This window comes from Nerophis lumbriciformis, linkage group LG21 (genome assembly GCF_033978685.3).
Source record: "Nerophis lumbriciformis linkage group LG21, RoL_Nlum_v2.1, whole genome shotgun sequence".
Classification (NCBI taxonomy): Eukaryota; Metazoa; Chordata; class Actinopteri; order Syngnathiformes; family Syngnathidae; genus Nerophis; species Nerophis lumbriciformis.
In genome coordinates, this window is record NC_084568.2 from 16271496 (window position 1) to 16291749 (window position 20254).

A 20254-nucleotide genomic window follows, 5' to 3' on the forward strand; every position below is an offset into this window, starting at 1 on the left:
CATGTGATGTGCCAATGATCACATTCCAGGTGATGTTCCATAAATCATGACAGGGATGAAAGTGTACAAAACTGTCATTTTTAACCATATTAATTACAGATCATGCTATCGGATCGGCTGTGAATCTTTGGGCACCACGTGATTCGATTAGACTTTTGGGGGTAACGGTTCATTTCAGAATCGATTCAAAACAATTCTCGATTCAAAATCAATACTTTTTTAATAACATTGGATGCCAGTTCTATGATTAACTACATTCCTCTATAAAATAGATACCCAGCTCTAATAAGTTTCTACATTACTCAAAAGAAAACTTGTTTTGTTTAATAAAATTCTACCCAAACAATTAATAAAGTCAAATAAGACAACTATGCCACACTTCTCTTTTCTAAAGAACCGTATTTTTCGGACTATAAGTCGCAGTTTTTTTCATAGTTTGGCCGGGGGTGCGACTTATACTCAGGAGCGACTTGTGTGTGAAATTATTAACACATTACCGTAAAATATCAAATAATATTATTTAGCTCATTCCCTTAAGAGACTAGACGTACAAGATTTCATGGGATTTAGCGATTAGGAGTGACAGATTGTTTGGTAAACGTATAGCATGTTCTATATGTTATAGTTATTTGAATGACTCTTACCATATTATGTTACGTTAACATACCAGGCACGTTCTCAGTTGGTTATTTATGCCTCATATAACGTACACTTATTCAGCCTGTTGTTCACTATTCTTTATTTATTTTAAATTGCCTTTCAAATGTCTATTCTTGGTGTTGGGTTTTATCAAATAAATTTCCCCCAAAAATGTGACTTACCGGTATACTCCAGTGCGACTAATATGTTTTTTTCCTTCTTTATTATGCATTTTCGGCCGGTGCGGCTTATACTCCGGAGCGACTTATACTCCGAAAAATACGGTAAGTATGTACGCAGATATGGGCATCAACAATATGATTTTCCTCAGTGGCTAAACAGGACGGACTAAAAAAAATAAAATAAAATAAAAAAAATTTTTTTTTTTAATTGATTAAAAATCGTTACAAATAAGAATCATGATTAATTCGAAAAATCTATTTTTTTTTTACACCCCTAGTGTCTACATAATCATGTTTGTTTGTGACGCTTGGGTCGCGGCGATAATTTAGCGTGTTCCCAAAAATGTAGAAAGCCGAGGAAGCAATGTGCAGGCAAAAAGGTATTTAATGGCTCAAATGAACAAAAGACGAGTGCTGCTAGGAAGGGCACCAAAACATAGGGAAGGCTATGCAAAACGAAACTAAACTGATCCGGGTATAAGCAAAACGGAATGCTGGAGAACAGCAAAAACCCACGGGTGAAAATGTGTGTGAATATGCATGACAAAGTCCTGACAAAGGCTAGCAGCAAAGGCTCAACATAAATAGCCGTAATTGCAAAATGAAAACAGCTGCGAGGAGAAGACACTAGGAGGCAGGAATGAAACAAACAAAACAAGAAGAGCGATCAAATTAAGAGCATGAAACTGGAACTAAGACACTTAGCACATGAAAACGCCAACAAACACAATACAAGGCATGATCTGATGTGAGAGATCATGACAAGGGGTGCACAAAAAAATCGATTCACATCTAAATTGCGATTTTTATTCATCCTAATTCTAAATCGATTCACAATTTTGAAAAAAAGATTTTAAAAATGTTAACTTTTTTTTTTTGTTGTTAAATAAGAATACATTTTTAAAAAGACGTCTTTAGGCCATCTCCATGCAATCAGAAGGAGATGGGCTAACCTGTGACCTGTTTTGTAAATATTTTATTATAATTATTATACCAAATAATACATTGTAAGAATCTGTTTGAATCGAGAATCGTATTAAATCAAGAATCGATTCTGAATCGAATTGTCACCTCAAGAATCTGATCGGGTTTTGAGGTGCCCAAAGATTCATGCCTCTAAAATTCATCATCTGTTCTCAGTAAACACCTCTTATTTTGACTTTTTGGATTGTTTTGGAGTCTTCCTTTTGCTTCCTATGATGTCAGTTTCTTGCTAGCATGTGTGCCCACCTCTCAGCGTGGCCGACGTGTGTAGTCCTTTGGGTTCGTGCTTCTGGATGGTCTTGAGGGGGTTGGGGTCCGAGTCGAAGAGCTCCCGTTGGTTCTGCCAGTAGTTGCCGGGAGAGATGAGCAGGCATCCGTGCTCCGGCAGCACAGACTGCATCCGCCGTAACCCCGGCAACAAGTCCGTCACCTGGAGGCACAGGGACTCCAAACTGCGACGGCCCGAGCTGAGGGGAGAGGAACACAACCTGTGACCGCAACATTCGCATCACAACAACGTGCGACAGCTTAAAGTTGTCGACTTTGCTCAGCAGAAGTAAGTCGGTCACCGACCCGTCAGAGTGCACGTGGTTGCGGATCTCATCCAACAGGCTGAAGACTCGGCCGAGCGGCAATCGAAAGACGTCCACCGGCACCAAGCTGTTGTCCCACGGAGACACGGCTGCCTTGACCAATAATTGCTGGATGTAGGCCACTGGAGGTCCTTGATACTGTCAATAAACATTACATTAGACTGTTTAGCTTTAGCCATGCTTGCTATCAGCTGCTTGGATGCATTTCTATCTTCACACCTCATAAGACAGGCGTGTCCAAACATTTTACAGTGAGGGTCCGTACATAAAAACAAGAAAGCATATGTTTTTTTTGACTAAATAAAGATGCTAAAAGCAGGGTTGTCCTGATATAACTTTTTCACTTCCATTACGATACTGATATTGGAGCCTTGAGTATTGGCCGATAGCGATACTGATCCGATATGATATTGATCCATACTCCTTCAATCCATCCATCTTCTTTTGCTTATCTGAAGTCCAGACTTCTCTCTCCCCACAGGGCTGTACGGTGCAAGCATTTCAGTCACATTTGCAACTAAAAATAGGTTGTGCAAGTATTGGAAAAAACTAAACAAAGTAGCACACGTGCGAATACAGATTTTACCCTTTTATTAACGTTTTGCTCCTGTAATAAATCCATCCAAATTTGATCAAAGTAGTGAACATTTTTCGCCAATCTGTATAACATGTTTGGAATAAACTTAACCCATAACCATAACCAAATGGACAGGTAATTGACGCGAATGTGTCACTGATCACAGTGCGCGCTGACCGATGTCTGTCCCTCACACCTGCACCTTGCACAGAGGGGAGCGGGGCTGTAGCGGGGCTGTGTGTGACCTTCAAGTCTTTCAACACAAAATAAAAATAATTTAGTTGGAGGAAGTGGTCGGTAAAATAATTTTTTCACCACCTTAAAACTTGACCCAAACTGCGGTGAGCGCTAGTCACTACAAAGGTTGGAGAGAATATTGAAAAACAAATCAATTTGAAGTTACAAACTTGCCATCCAAACAATACTCTGTTTGTTGACTAGACCATACAGCCATGGAAGCACATTAAATTTATTTATTAAGCAGAGGTAACACAAACCAGTGAAAGATTCAAAAGAGTTGCCATCAGAGCAGTCAAACTGCTGCTAGCCTGTTGAGCTAACAAAACAGCTCAAGTTATGCCTGAGACTCAGACCCTGTCTACATTAACCTCTTAAGGCCCAAACTGTTTGTTTACATGCATTTTTTTATTTCTCTTTGCTATTTGGGCTTATTGGACCCTAATTAGAATAAAAACTAAGAATCATCTTTTGATATGATGTACTTAGTCCATAAGTACATAAACGTGTACTTCATGTTTAGTGACATGCTAATTCTTATTTTTACACTTTTTTTCCCCCAAATTCCATTGTATGTTATACTCTTCTGACACCACCAGATGGCAGTATAAGTGTCCACATAAGTGGCCATAAGACCCCAATTCAGTAGTGTACACAATTTTGGAAATAAGCGCTAAAAGGTGCTGTCCACTAAGCCTTTAGAGGTATTAACCCAGATAACTCATGAAACAAAAAATTATTTAGCCTAAGCCCCGTTTCGGCCACACTAAATCATCGTTTAAGGTTCCCCTGCTTGGATGATTTTTTAAACGGGTAAGTAAGCCGTCTATTTCTTGAATCTTCGGCTCTTAGCTTTGTATGGACCCATTGATCGTTTTTACTAACTGAGTTCGGAGAGGAAGTGACGCCAGAAAGACCGCGCAACACACAGGAAGTGACGTCAGAAAGAACGCGCCACAGCCAGCTTCATAATAAAGCGGTTTCGGAACTCGAAGCTAACCACTGGAAATATGGAGGCGAGTCATCCAGACATGCCCGTGTTTCTCCTTCCGTCTGTACGCTTGTGGAAATCACACATGAATACCTTAAGAGAAAGCGATTGCAGCTATTTGGGATACAACACTTCTCAGACGGCAAAGAGAACTTTCAAATGTCCAGGTCAGCTGTAATTCTACTTACCGAAAAACTTTGTCCATTTGTCGAAGGGGAGACAACGAGAATGCGGGCTCCCGTGGATGTGATAAAAAAAGGTAGCGTGTGCTTTGTATTACCTGGCCGTCGAGTGAAGATTACAGAAAACAGTGAATGCCTTTGGACTGGCAAAGCAGACTGCATCAGTTATTGTCCGCCATGTATGTAGCGGACTCAACGTCTAGGTCCAAAGTATATAAAGTCACCAAAAACGAATGGACAAGGAAGGCAAAAAAGTGAGGAGTGTCCTGACCAGATATCTAGATCCCTAGATTGATTGATGTAAAATGTTCTTTATCATATTATTTACATTCACGTGTCTATTAAAAGATTTGATTAGTTTATGATATCTCAGGTGTGATTCACCACAATAGGGCCCCACAGCACACTGGATTCTAGTTAATCAAAATACCACAACACTGGATATTGTTCAGATAAGTTAAATTTAAGAACTTGCTCACAAAGCAACACCGGAGGTGACTATGCATGCGTACTCGGTCGCGTTGCGCCGGCGGAAGGAGGGGGCGAGGGGGTCTTGAACGACCATTCTGTGTGTGTGTGTATGGACAAGGATCAGGTTAGGTGGGATTTACCCTGGATAACCTTAGCTGGCTTAGTCTAGAAGGGGCCTCAGGCCGAGCATGGACTCGCTGATGTCACATCACTAGGCAACAGGCACCGCCTTTTAAAAAGGCACATGCACACTGAAACGTATGTCAACTGCATTATGCCAGATATTTTAAGTTGAATTACTTTACCTAGTAATTAATAACATTTCCCCAATAAAGGGTCCGCATACTTATAAATACATACGGTACTTGTATTTTAAAATTAGTCAAACAAAGAACAATGGTAGGTATTAAAAATGTGAACCTACTTATCATTAACCAACTGGAGTGGATTTATTCTGTCTAAAGTGGCGAGGTAATTTGGCATCATTTGAGACTTCCTTATTTTGCTGAGATCAGGCTGATGTCAAAATTGCATTGGGACACTCCTAGCTAAAGGGAATCCAAAGTAAGTCAATTAATGCTTGACAGTCTGAACAAAATGTCCACAATCTGTTTTTTTTATTATAACTAACAGCTAATTAGTGTGATGTCTAATAATATATTTTTGTTAGTAATCTATTAATTTTATTTTAAAATATAATATGTAATATAAAGTGCAGGTGGAAAATGGCTCGCTGGCTGCACTTTGAATACTCCTTTGATCGGTTGTTGCTTCAAAAAGCTACGAATAACAAGTCATGTATCAGATCAGGTTTAGCGTCTTTACTTCCACGTTGGCCAGCGAGCTAAAGACACAGCTAGCAGAGTGGCACCTCGAAGGTCAAAGAGTTTTAGCAAAGCTGAAAAAAAAAGCAGCAAAATGCATGAACAAAGTTGGTGCTTGCTGAGCTGAACCTAACAATTTTGGGTGTCTAAAAAAAAAATTGGAATTCCAAACTACTTGTAAGGCAGGTGTGATGGAGGTGGGGTTACCATGACAACCAAACCCCGGTGACTTCTTCACGCCGGACTGTTGGAGGGGGAAAATGTGTTTTTGTGTTGGCTTCCTACCCAGTCAGGCCACTCCGCCAGGTCTCCCAGAGGCTCATGGGAAGGGACGTTGTAGTCTCGCACCCCTGTGGTGAACTCCACAGGACCCGTCCCGGGCAGGGGGAGCCTTAGCAGTGGATAGCTGAGAGAGCGGGAGGGGCCACACGTGTTATTTACAATAGCAGCGTCGTGGATGTGTGCGCGGCAGCACTGAGCGCACACATTCTAAAAAGAAGGTGGTCACAACTCTCCTAACACAGAAATGTTTCCCAGGAAAGACCAAGCCCCGCATTCTGGGGAAGTGGGCGGGGCTTTCCAGCAGTGTAAAGAGATTTGAACTAGTAGATAGTTATTTCAACTGCAGGAGTGAATATGTGGAATTTTTAGAGCACAGCATGTAGTTTATATGTGCACAATTGAATATCTTAGATGTTTATACTAGGGCTGTCAAACGATCAAAATATTTTATTGTGATTAAGCGCATTTTGGTCTTAGTTAACTAAAAAAAGTAATCAGAGATATCAATTTGCATCATCAATAAGTGTACCCTAGACAGATCATTTGTAAGTTTTAATACAATGAATGGACAATGACTTTGCTTTAATGAAATATTTTTAAACTATACTTTTTAAACAGCTCAACACTAAAAGGACAAGGTCATTTTTAATGACAATAAAAAAAATTACCTGCTGTGCGTTGGTGTCTTGCCAGATTTAATATTTTTTAGGAATACAGAGTTTGTATTCCTGCTGTAGGAGCACTTGCATTCAGAGGAGGAGCTACGCCATGTTTAGATACCAGTTTCACACATTAATAACACAACATATGAATTGTAACTATCATGCTTTGATTGTCAAATATGTTCGGTTATGTAATCTGTGATATTTCTACCTGAATAAATACTTCTGATATGTATGTACTAGGGATGTCCGATAATATCGGACTGCCGATATGATCGGCCGATAAATGCTTTAAAATGTAATATCGGAAATTATCGGTATCGGTTTCAAAATTATCGGTATCGGTCTCAAAAAGTAAAATTTATGACTTTTTAAAACGCCGCTGTGTACACGGACATAGGGAGAAGTACAGAGCGCCAATAAACCTGAAAGTCACTGCCTTTGCATGCCGGCCCAGTCACATAATATCTACGGCTTTTCACACACACACAAGTGAATGCAAGTCATACTTGGTCAACAGCCATACAGGTCACACGGAGGGTGGTCGTATAAACAACTTTAACACTGTTACAAATATGCGCCACACTGTGAACCCACACCAAACAAGAATGACAAACACATTTGGGGAGAACATCCGCACCGTAACACAACATAAACACAACAGAACAAATACCCAGAACCTCCCCCCGCGCAGCACTAACTCTTCCATACCGCTACAATATACACCCTCCGCTACACCCCCCACCCCCCACCTCAACCCCGCTCCCCTAACCCCGCCCACCTCAACCTCCTCATGCTCTCTCAGGGAGAGCATGTCCCAAATTCCAAGCTGCTGTTTTGAGGCATGTTAAAAAAATAATGCACTTTGTGACTTCAATAATAAATATGGCAGTGCCATGTTGGCATTTTTTTCCCATAACTTAATAAATAAATGATAAATGGGTTATACTTGTATAGCGCTTTTCTACCTTCAAGGTACTCAAAGCGCTTTGACAGTATTTCCACATTCACCCATTCACACACACTGATGGCGGGAGCTGCCATGCAAGGCGCTAACCAGCAGCCATCAAGACCAAGGGGTGAAGTGTCTTGCCCAAGGACACAACGGACGTGACTAGGATGGTAGAAGGTGGGGATTGAACCCCAGTAACCAGCAACCCTCCGATTGCTGGCACGGCCACTCTACCAACTTCGCCACGCCGTCACTTGAGTCGATTTATTTTGGAAAACCTTGTTGCATTGTTTAATGCATCCAGCGGGGCATCACAACAAAATTTGGCATAATAATGTGTTAATTCCACGACTGTATATATCGGTATCGGTTGATATTGGAATCGGTAATTAAGAGTTGGACAATATCGGAATATCGGATATCGGCAAAAAAGCCAATATCGGACATCTCTAGTATGTACATTACATGTTGTACAAGTTAAAAGTATTCATATCTCTGCACAACAATGTTTTAACTCGGGCTGCAACAACTAATCGATTAAATCGATTATAAAAATAGTTGGCGATTAATTTAGTCATCGATTCGTTGGATCTATGCTATGCGTATGTGCAGAGGCAATATATATTTTTTTTATTTTATTTTATTTTGTATTTTATTTTTATTTTTATAAACCTTTATTTATAAACTGCAATATGTACAAACAGCTGAGAAACAACAATCAAAATAAGTATGGTGCCAGTATGCTGTTTTTTTCCCAATAAAATACTGCAAAGGATAGAAATGTAGTTTGTCTCTTTTATCCGATTATCAAATTAATCGTTAGTTGCAGCCCTAGTTTTAACCTTCTCTATTTATTAATAAAGTGTAATATTCCGCATTCTGTAATTGAGGACTATCAACCGGAACATGTAATAAAAGAATGAACACCTTATTTCAATTTGCCTCAAAAATTCATTGACGTAAAAAGATCACAGATTACATTAACAAACATCTTTGACAAAGCATGATCTTAATGTAAAACTATTTTATATAGTTACTGTAGTTAGACCGGATGTGAAGCGCAGCACTTTTACTTTGAAGCCGGAAGTGTGTGATTTGTTTCAGAAGGTGTCTTGACACGTTTCGACGAAAGACCTGACGTCTTTCATTTTGGCTGAGCTTTTATGCCATCTTACTAAAGCAGTCCCAGTAACAATCAACATTGTATATTATTAATGCACTAAACTGTAATATAACATGGAAGTAAAGCTCCTCCTACTTCTCTGAATGCATCGCATATCATGCAGTAGACGGCAAAAAAGTGTATTTTCTTGTCGTAAGGAAGAACTTGCCATCATGGCTTTGTACCTGGTATACTTTCTGCATTTCTGCTCGCTTGCCCGCTTGTGGATTATCGGTAACAAATGAACGCAACCACATTTTCCCCTCTACGGAACGGCCCGAGGGTCGCGTTAACGTCAACAGCCCCAGTTTATACACGTTTAGATTGTGGTCTGACGTTTGTAATGGGGAAAAATGCTAATGTGTCTTGTATTAATGTTAAAATTTAGGCTAGCTAGCCGTAAACGTTTTACAATAACTACAATTTGAAACAGTAATACTAACGGTTGGGAAATTTACCACGGTTTATCGTAATCAATCGTTACATCTCTACTTCTTACATGTAACGAATCAAATTGAGTGTGTGTCATCAACATGCATTTCCACGACATAACGATAATATTAAAAGTGCTATCGTCGGCCAAATTTATATCATCTTCATCTATACACTCAGGATTGAATTCAAAGTCTCCCTACTAACCCACCAGTGCCTCCATTGAAATGCCCCCCTCTACCTCAAGAACTACTCACCCCCAAATCCTCCACACAACACCTCCGCTCCGGACAGGCTAACCTCCTCCAACCTCCGAGGACAAAGCTACGAACAATGGGAGACCGGGCTTTCTGCTCCGCCGCTCCCAGTCTGTGGAGCGCTCTCCCTGGCCACCTGAGGGCACCACAGACTGGGGATGCTTTTAAAAAAGGCTTAAAAACCCTTACTTTAAAAAAAAACCTTTTTTTAGATGTATGCATACTAGTTTTAGCTATTTGGCTGTTCTAGTTTTTATTTGTATTTATTTTTTATTATCTTTTTATTTTTTTTAATACACTGTAGCACTTTGAGGTTGTTTACTCAATGTAAAGTGCTTTTTACAAATAAATCTATTATTATTATTATTCGTTTTTCCACTTAACAAAGCTGCAAAGCAATGTGTAATGTGACAAGCATGTACACACCAGCAGGTGAGGATGCTGGCTGAGGTGAAGAGGATGATGGGCACTGGGTAGGTGGCGCACAACAGTCCGTGGCGGTAGAAGGCCGCCGAGATCTTCTCCCTCAGCTGCTCGTGCAGCGTCATCCTGGCGGGCGGGGTCAACTCCCGGCCATAGGTGCGCGCGGGGTGGCCGTGGACAGGACGTCGTGGGACATTCGGGGAGCTGAAAGACAAGGACACGCTTTCTGTGACAGCTCGTAATGGATTGTTACTCTGTGGCCAATTATTGCGCTTACTTTCCTGTTCGACGTCTTTTACACCACGGTGTGTGCATTTAAAGGCTCATTCCTGATTAAACAATGCAAGGCGTGACCAAGTCATCACACCGTAGCTCACACCAAGCTGGTAGACAAACATGCAGGAGGCTGCAACAAGCTATTTTATGGAGTAAACCAATAACATGATGGGCATTTATTGCGTCAACTCCATAGATTTCATCACAGATAGTATCATGCGACACAAATAACTACCGTATTTTTCGGACTATAAGTCGCAGTTTTTTTCATAGTTTGGCCTCAGGAGCGACTTATGTGTGAAATTATTAACACATTAGCGTAAAATATCAAATATTATTTAGCTCATTCACGTAAGAGTCTAGACGTATAAGTTTTCATGGGATTAAGCGATTAGGAGTGACAGATTGTTTGGTAAACGTATAACATGTTCTATATGTTATAGTTATTTGAATGACTCTTACCATAATATGGTACGTTAACATACCAGGCACGTTCTCAGTTGGTTATTTATGCCTCATATAACGTACACTTATTCAGCCTGTTGTTCACTATTCTTTATTTATTTTAAATTGCCTTTCAAATGTCTATTCTTGGTGTTGGGTTTTATCAAATAAATTTCCCCCCAAAAATGCGACTTATACTCCAGTGCGGCTTATATATGTTTTTTCCTTCTTTATTATGTATTTTCGCAAAAGTGCACTAATAGCTTGTTTTAAAATGTCTCTGACAATCTTGCACTTTCTGTTTGGAAATGACATGAATGTTTGTGCCACTGCTTAATAACTGTTTAATAAATACACTTTTGGTGAATTGACTTAGTTGTGATTTCCTTCTCTGCCTGAAAGTTTAAAATGAGCATATATTAATGCAGTATGAACAAGAATGTTAGAAGGCTAAGGCAAAATATCAAGATATATATCGTATATCGCGATATGGCCTAAAAATATCGAGATATTAAAAAAAGGCCATATCACCCAGCCCTAATCCAAACTAACATGCTTATAACAAATCAGGTAAAACAAACCTAATAAAACCTATTAAAAATCGATGCTAGTATAAACATAAGTGCTAAGATGATTGTAACAAATCATATCAATAAACTACAACAAATCAATACACACACCTACTAGAAGACAACATAGATGCTAACAAAGTTATAACAAATCATATCAAACACACAAACAATTTAATAGACATACACACACACACTCACACATGCTGGAAGGCCACATATATGCTAACAAAATTATAACAAATTATATGAATGTTGTCTGTCTGTATGTGTTGGCCCTGCGATGAGGTGGCGACTTGTCCAGGGTGTGCCCCGCCTTCCGCCCGATTGTGGCTGGGATAGGCTCCAGCGCCCCCTGCGACCCCAAAGGGAATAAGCGGTAGAAAATGGATGGATGGATATATCAAACAAACAAACAACAATTTAACACACACAAACACACATCTGCTAGAAAACCACATATATGCTAACAAAGTTATAACAAATAATTTCAAACAACAACAAATTAATAAACACATTTGCTAGAAGACCACATATATGCTAACAAAGTTATAACAAATCATATCAAACACATACAAAAAATTTACACGCACACACACACCTGTTAGAAGACCACATATATGCTAACAAAGTTATAACAAATCATATCAAACACACAAACAATTTAACACACACAAACACACATCTGCTAGAAAACCACATATATGCTAACAAAGTTATAACAGATAATATCAAACAACAACAAATTAATAAACATCTGCTAGAAGACCACATATATGCCAACAAAGTTAAAACAAATCATATCAAACACAACAACAAATTAATAAACATCTGCTAGAACAGTGGTTCTCAACCTTTTTTCAGTGATGTACCCCCTTTGAACATTTTTTTAATTCAAGTTCCCCCTAATCAGAGCAAAACATTTTTGGTATAAAAAAAGAGCTAAAGAAGTAAAATAAAGCACTATGTCATCAGTTTCTGATTTATTAAATTGTATAACAGTGCAAAATATTGCTAATTTGTAGTGGTCTTTCTTGAACTATTGGAAATATATATATAAAAATAACTAAAAACTTGTTGAAAAATAAACAAGTGATTCAATTATAGATAAAGATTTCTACAGATAGAAGTAATCATCAACTTAAAGTGCCCTCTTTGGGGATTGTAATAGAGATCCATCTGGATTTATGAACTTAATTCTAAACATTTCTTCACAAAAAAAGAAATCTTTAGCATCAATATTTATGGAACATGTCCACAAAAAATCTAGCTGCCAACACTGAATATTGCATTGTTGCATTGTAGTGAATGGAATAGCCTACTTGATTTGATGTTCAGTTTATGAACATACATTCATATTTTGTTGAAGTATTATTCAATAAATATATTTATAAAGGATTTTTTAATTGTTTCTATTTTTAGAATATTTAAAAAAATCTCACGTACCCCTTGGCATACCTTCAAGTACCCCCAGGGGTACGCGTACCCCCATTTGAGAACCACTGTGCTAGAAGACCACATATATGCTAACAAAGTTATAACAAATCATATCAAACACACATACAACAACAAATTAACACTCACACACACCTGTTAGAAGACCACATACATGCTACAAAGTGCTAACAAATCATATCAAACACCAAAACAACAACAAATTACACACACCGGTTAGAAGACCACATACATGCTACAAAGTGCTAACAAATCATATCAAACACCAAAACAACAACAAATTACACACACACACACCCGTTAGAAGACCACATGCATGCTACAAAGTGCTAACAAATCATATCAAACACCAAAACAACAACAAATTACACACACACACACCCGTTAGAAGACCACATGCATGCTACAAAGTGCTAACAAATCATATCAAACACCAAAACCACAACAAATTACACACACACACCTAGAAGATCACATAGATGCTAACAAAGTGATAACAAATCTTATAAATAAACAACAAATCAATACTTACACACACACACACACACACACACACACACACACACACACACACACACACACACACACACACACACACACACACACACACACACACACACACACACACACACACACACACACACACACACACACACACACACACACACCTGTTAAAAGACCACATACGGTTTCAAGTTTTATTCACAATACCATATAACAAATACAATAGTAGTAAAATATCATCATTTAAAGATGTTGGTACGTGAAAGGGTCCCCCAAATAAGCTAGAAGAAGCTTTTGACAGGGGGTCCAGAGGATAGAATATACATGAAATGATGGAATGATGGAACATGGTAGCAAGTACAACAACAAAAAACAAAAACAACGCTATATGATTAACACAAGATAATAGTACTAAAGCAAGCATACACATACATATATACATTCATTCAACCATGCAAATCCCAACAGTAGTCTACCCTACATGAGGCATTAAATATAGGTGGTTAATAGATAAGTTTTTAGTTTATTTTTGAAGTTGGAGAATGGATACAGCATCTTGAGGCTCTCATTAAGCCGGTTCCAAATCTTTGGTCCCCTGCATACAACACTTCGAGCGGTACAATCCAGTAAACGATGTTTCCCTGATATCAAATCTAAGTTACGAGTGTTGTGGGCATGCTGGGGATGGTAGATAGGAACCAAGCTACAGAGCCTTAAATTCAGCCTGTAAATGACTTGATAGGTTAAACAAGCATTTTGATAAATATTGAACTCTGTCAGTCTTAAGAGATGATAATTATGGAATAGATGTCGAGTGGGGGCATTAAACTTGGACCATGACAGGGCCCGTATAATTTTCTTTTGCATAGATTCTAATTTGTGGAGGTAGGTAGGGAAGGTGTTACACCAGATGACATTACAGTAGTTTAGATGTGGTTCAAAGAGAGTTTTATATAGTGTGAGTAGAGCATAAAGAGGAAGATAATGACGAAGGTGAAAGAACAGGCCAACATATTTGGATAATTTGTTTAACAGATGGCTAATGTGACATTTGAAATTGAGGTATTCGTCAATGATGACCCCCAGGAATTTTGTGGAGTACACTCTCTGTATTTCCTGCCCATTGATGTTGATATGGCAGTGCTCAGTATTTGTCCGGTTTTTATTAGAACGAAATAGAATAAAATTTGTTTTATTTACATTAAGTGAGAGCTTATTGCATTTGAACCAGGAATCTACTTTCACAAGCTCTGAATTGACAGTTACTTGTAGATCGTGTAGGCTCCTGTGTGAGGTAAACAAATTTGTATCGTCAGCAAAAATTATTTTATGAAAAGTTTCGGAGGAGTTTACAAAATCATTTATGTATAGGATAAAAAGGAGAGGCCCCAAGATGGATCCCTGGGGAACCCCATAATTTATGGTCATACAGGGTGAATTGTGATCATTGACGCATACACATTGCTGCCTTCCGTATAGGTAAGAGCGGAACCAATCGAGAGGTACCCCTCTGACACCATAGTGATATAGTTTATACAATAAGATCTCAAAGTCTATTGTGTCAAAGGCCTTGGATAGATCCAAAAAAATGCCAATACCGCATTTTCCTTCTTCAATACAGTCATTGACATGCTATCAAAGTGATAACAAATCATATCAAACACCAAAACAACAACAAATTACACACACACACACACGCTAGAAGATCACATAATGCCAACAAAGTTATAACAAATCATATCAAACACACATACAACAAGAAATGAACACACACATCCTACAATATTACAAATCACACACACACACACATCCACACACACACACACACACACACACACACACACACACACACACACACACACACACACACACACACACACACACACACACACACACACACACACACACACACACACACACGGTATAGGAGTGCATAGAACAGACCTGCTAAGGTTGAGCAGCATGTCTGTAAGGTCCAGTGTAGTCCGCATGTACTGTACAGCATGTTTTGGCTGGTATGGCGCCTCACGGAAACATGGGCTGGTAATTCTCTACAGGTAATTATCTGCAGGTAAGTTGCTATTAATAGACAACGCAGTAAACACGAGGGGGAGGTCGTAAAGGAGGCCGTCCTCAGCTGGTGAATCTTAGGCCACGCCCCCTCAGAGGTGCCGCCACCTCCACTGGGACATCGCCAAGAGGCCTGGAGGTTTCAACAAGCCTCACGGTGTGCAAAAGCACTACTTTGTGACCTGTGCGGGCCCTGATGATGTGTCTGGACACTTGAAGTAACGACAACACAGCTGCACAATTGCACAAATACAACATTAGAGTAGCAGAACAACTCTACAGATAAACACCACAAAACGTCTTCCTCCTTCCTGTCAACACCTCCTAAAAGTACTTCCTTCAAGGCGCCATGCCATCGTTAAGGTAATTAAAGGCATCATGTTGCCAGTGACCCTAATAGGCAACACATCCGTCATGGCCTATGATGCCACATATGCAACTTTTCATATGACGTTCATGCCCAGCGCTATACGCACGCCAGGGGGGTCCCAACTTTTGCCACTAAGGGCCGCACACTGACACATCAAGGCATGCGGGGGGGCCATTTTGATATTTTTCATTTTCAAATCCAATATAGACAGTCGTGGTCAAAAGTTTACATACACTTGTCTTTGAGTTTCCAATCATTTCTACAACTCTTATTTTTTTGTGATAGAGTGATTAGAGCACATACTTGTTGGTCACCAAAAACATTCATGAAGTTTGGTTCTTTTATGAATGTATTATGGTTCTACTGAACATGTGAGCAAATGTGCTGGGTCAAAAGTATACATACAGCAATGTTAATATTTGCTTACATGTCCCTTGGCAAGTTTCACTGCAATAAGGCGCTTTTGGTAGCCATCCACAAGCTTCTGGCAAGTTTCTGGTTGACCACTCCTCTTGACAAAATTGGTGTAGTTCAGCTGAATGCGTTGGTTTTCTGACATGGACTTGTTTCTTCAGCATTGTCCACACGTTTAAGTCAGGTGGGAAGGCCATTCTAAAACCTTCATTCTAGCCTGATTTAGTCATTCCTTTACCACTTTTGACCTGTGTTTGGGGTCATTGTCTTGTTGGAACACCCAACTGCGCCCAAGACCCAACCTCCGGGCTGATGATTTTAGCTTGTCCTGAAGAATTTGGAGGTAATCCTCCTTTTTCATTGTCCCATTTACTCTCTGTAAAGCACCAGTTCCATTGGCAGCAAAACAGGCCCAGAGCATAATACTACCACCACCACCATGCTTGGCGGTAGGAATGGTGTTCCTGGGATTAAAGGCCTCACCTTTTCTCCTCCAAACATATTACTGGGTATTGTGGCCCAACAGCTAAATTTTTGTTTCATCTGACATCACATGGACAAAGACAAGACCTTCTGGAGGAAAGTTTTGTCAAATAAAACATTATTTTATGTATATGGAAAGCACACAAAATATGCAATATTTTTCCTTAAAATATTTCAAAGTAACCAGTTTTTATAAATTAAGTAATTGGAGCCTTGAATAGGTAAATCATTTATAACAACATGTATTTTGATTCATTATTATATTTTGAGTAGTCTAAAGAAGGTTTGCAAATGTATGTTATAATTATCTTCTATTATTTTGCACTTTGTTTTAGTACAAAACATAACCAAAATTAAATTCAAGTTTGATTTAAAAATGTGTGAAAACATTTAATTAGCGGGGGCTCCAAATAAAATTCTACCTTGGGCCACAATTTAGCGAGGAGTGGCCCTGGGAAGTGTGAGGACGACACGAGATTTCAGGAAGTCCATATATGGCATCTTCCAGCGTCCGGCGGTAATTGCTGCTCAGTGATGTTTGAAGCTTTTTCTTGAAAAAAATAAATGTTTATGTTTTTCCGGGAAGCTAAAAGACCTACAGATGTTTCGTGAACAAAGCATATAGTTCCTCTAATTAAATCAAAGTAAAATAAAAACTAATACAATGTCATGGCTATAATCGTTGTCACCGTGCTAATTATTCTAAAACTAACATTTTCATTTTTATTTTTATTCTGCTGTACATTGTTTAATATGTTTAAACAGTTTCTAGACACCAACATGAGTAACATTTAACATCAGAATATGAGGTAAACACCAAGAAAAAGTTAAGGAATGAACCTGCTAGCATGGCCTGGCATTAGCACGTTTATGACAGTTTAAAAAAAGAAAATAATCCCACTAAAATTCTCAGGGATCTAAAAGAGCTCCACTCATAAACGTATCAAAAATAACTCACACATATATATATATTTTTTTTACTTACAACGCTTAAATCTCTCGATCAACCTCGGATCTGTGTCGATTAAAATCTTTTATTATTATTTTTTGTTTTATGCCATTTTTGTCAAATAAAACATTGTTTTATGTATATAGAAAGCACACAAAATATGCAATATTTTTCCTTAAAATATTTCAAAGTAAACAGTTTTAATAAATTAAGTAATTGGAGCCTTGAATAGGTCAATCATTTATAACAACATGTATTTTGATTCATTATTATATTTTGAGAGCAGGTCAAAGTAGTCTGAGGAAGGTTTGCAAATGTATGTTGTAATATCTTCTATTATTTTGCACTTTGTTTTAGTACAAAATGATGAGGTGGCGACTTGTCCAGGATATACCCCGCCTCCCGCCCGAATGCAGCTGAGATAGGCTCCAGCACCCCTCGCAACTCCAAAAGGGACAAGCGGTAGAAAATGAATGGATGAATGGATGGATGGATGGATGGATAACTAAAATTAAATTCAAGCTTGATTTTAAAATGTGTGAAAACATTTAATTAACGGGGCTCCAAATAAAATTCTACCTTGGGCCACAATTTAGCTAGGAGTGGCCCTGGGAAGGGTGAGGACTACACGAGATTTCAGGAAGTCCATATATGGCATCTTCCGGCGGTAATTGCTGCTCGGTGATGTTTGAAGCTTTTTCTTGGAAAAAAAAAATTGTTTTTCGGCTGTCATAAATGTTTGTTTATCCGGGGAGCTAAAAGACCTACAGCTGTTTCGTGAACAAAGCATATAGTTCCTCTAATTAAATCAAAGTAAAATAAAAACTAATACAATGTCATGGTTATAATTAGAGATGTCCGATAATATCGGCCTGCCGATATTATCGGCCGATAAAGGCTTTAAAATGTAATATCGGAAATTATCGGTATCGTTTTTTTTATTATCAGTATCGTTTTTTTTATTATTATTATTATTAAATCAACATAAAAAACACAAGATACACTTACAATTAGTGCACCAACCCAAACCCCCCCCCCCCCATTTACACTCATTCACACAAAAGGGTTGTTTCTTTCTGTTATTAATATTCTGGTTCCTACATTATATATCAATATATATCAATACAGTTTGCAAGGGATACAGTCCGTAAGCACACATGATTGTGCGTGCTGCTGGTCCACTAATAGTACTAACCTTTAACAGTTAATTTTACTAATGTTCATTAATTACTAGTTTCTATGTAACTGTTTTTATATTGTTTTACTTTCTTTTTTATTCGAGAACATGTTTTTAATTTATTTATCTTATTTTATTGTATTAATATTTTAAAAAAGGACATTGTCTTCACCATACCTGGTTGTCCAAATTAGGCATAATATTGTGTTAATTCCACGACTGTATATATCAGTATCGGTTGATGTCGGTATCGGTAATTAAAGAGTTGGACAATATCGGAATATCGGCAAAAAGCCATTATCGGACATCCCTAGTTATAATCGTTGTCACATTTTTCTTCTGCTGTACATCGTTTGATATGTTTAAACAGTTTCTAGACACCAACATGAGTAACATTTAACATCAGAATATGAGGTAAACACCGAGAAAAAGTTAAGGAATGAACCATTTAGTAAAATAAAATATGACTTTGTAAGAAACACTTGCTAGCTTAGCTATTAAGTTAGCTTAGCGGCACATTGTAAATTACATGGATTTAAAAACAAAACAAAACAGTACTTTAAGTAGAAATCTAATTAAGTAGCGAAAATTATAGTTTTACCCATTTTAAATATCCCGTGACTTTTCCTTCTCATGCTAGAATGGTGAAAAGGCTTCTTTCAGGTATCCAAAGGTGATAAAAGTGTTCATTTAATGGCACAACACATCTTAGCTTATGCTAGCGGGGAAAGCTTTACCCTTGCCTGGATGAACGTCACAAAGTCCCCGCAGAGATATCCCTCCAGGAACGCAGGAATGTAGTTTAAATGGAGGACGAGTCCAAAAAGTGTTTAAATGTTAGCTCGCGTGTTTCCACTCTCAGGATGACCTGCAGAACCTGCTAGTGCAGAGAAGCTCATTCTTCTTCTTCTTTGTTGTTGTTCTCCACTGCGGCCTGCCAACGCACAGCGACCTCTAGTAGAGACGCAGCTTGATGGCGGTTTATTTGTGGTATTTTTAACGAAAGCGTTTTATTTATTTAAATTAATTTCTTGCATTTGAATTTTGTCAACAGATTTTTTTTTAAATCAAATTACGCAAAAAATGTCGTTGAATATAAAAATAGTGAGTGAAATGTGTGTTTAAAAATTCCGTTTGTTAATATAGTGTTTTAAAATTCAACTTGTAATCATTGTACAAAAAAAATTGGCGTACAAAAATTATGTGCAGAAAAAATTAATGTATAAAAATTAAATGCAGAAAAATTACTGTTAAAAAAAAGTCAGTGCAGAAAAATTCAATGTAAAAGAATTCAGTGCAAAAATATTCAATGTAAAAAAATTCGGGGCAGAGACATTTGGTTTCAAAAAAAATTGTGCAGAAAAATTAAATGTTCGGGGCAGAAAGATTTTGGTGGAGAAAAATTCCATCAATCCATCCATTTTCTACCGATTGTAAAAATTCGATCTAAAAAAAATATCTCTATAAAAAAAATTAGTGCAGAAATATTTGTTGCTTCAAACCTCAAGACCCACTTTCGGGAAATTAATTAAAACTGAATCACCTATTCGCTGGTTCTAAGATCGATTGTTTCGGTCTTAATTTACCAGAAGTGAGTCTTGAGTTTTGAAGCAACACGTTTTCTGCACTGAATTTTTTTACAATGTTTTTTTTTTAATACAATTTTATTTATTTTTTTACACACTGATATTTA

At 38.1% G+C, this 20254-nt stretch overlaps 1 protein-coding gene across 1 annotated transcript in view; it reads right to left on the reverse strand.

Moving 5' to 3' along the window:
* Positions 1–19503, reverse strand: part of scap (SREBF chaperone) — a 33687-nt gene extending 14184 nt beyond the window's left edge. Inside the window, exons 1-5 of the mRNA XM_061982830.2 lie at positions 19299–19503; positions 9854–10054; positions 5966–6086; positions 2379–2536; positions 2052–2272 (exon numbers count right to left, since the gene is read on the reverse strand). Of these exons, the coding sequence (XP_061838814.1) occupies positions 2052–2272; positions 2379–2536; positions 5966–6086; positions 9854–9975 (622 nt within the window). The 5' untranslated portion in view covers positions 9976–10054; positions 19299–19503. The remainder of the gene's footprint in view (positions 1–2051; positions 2273–2378; positions 2537–5965; positions 6087–9853; positions 10055–19298) is intronic.
* Between the last annotated feature and the right edge of the window lie 751 nt (positions 19504–20254).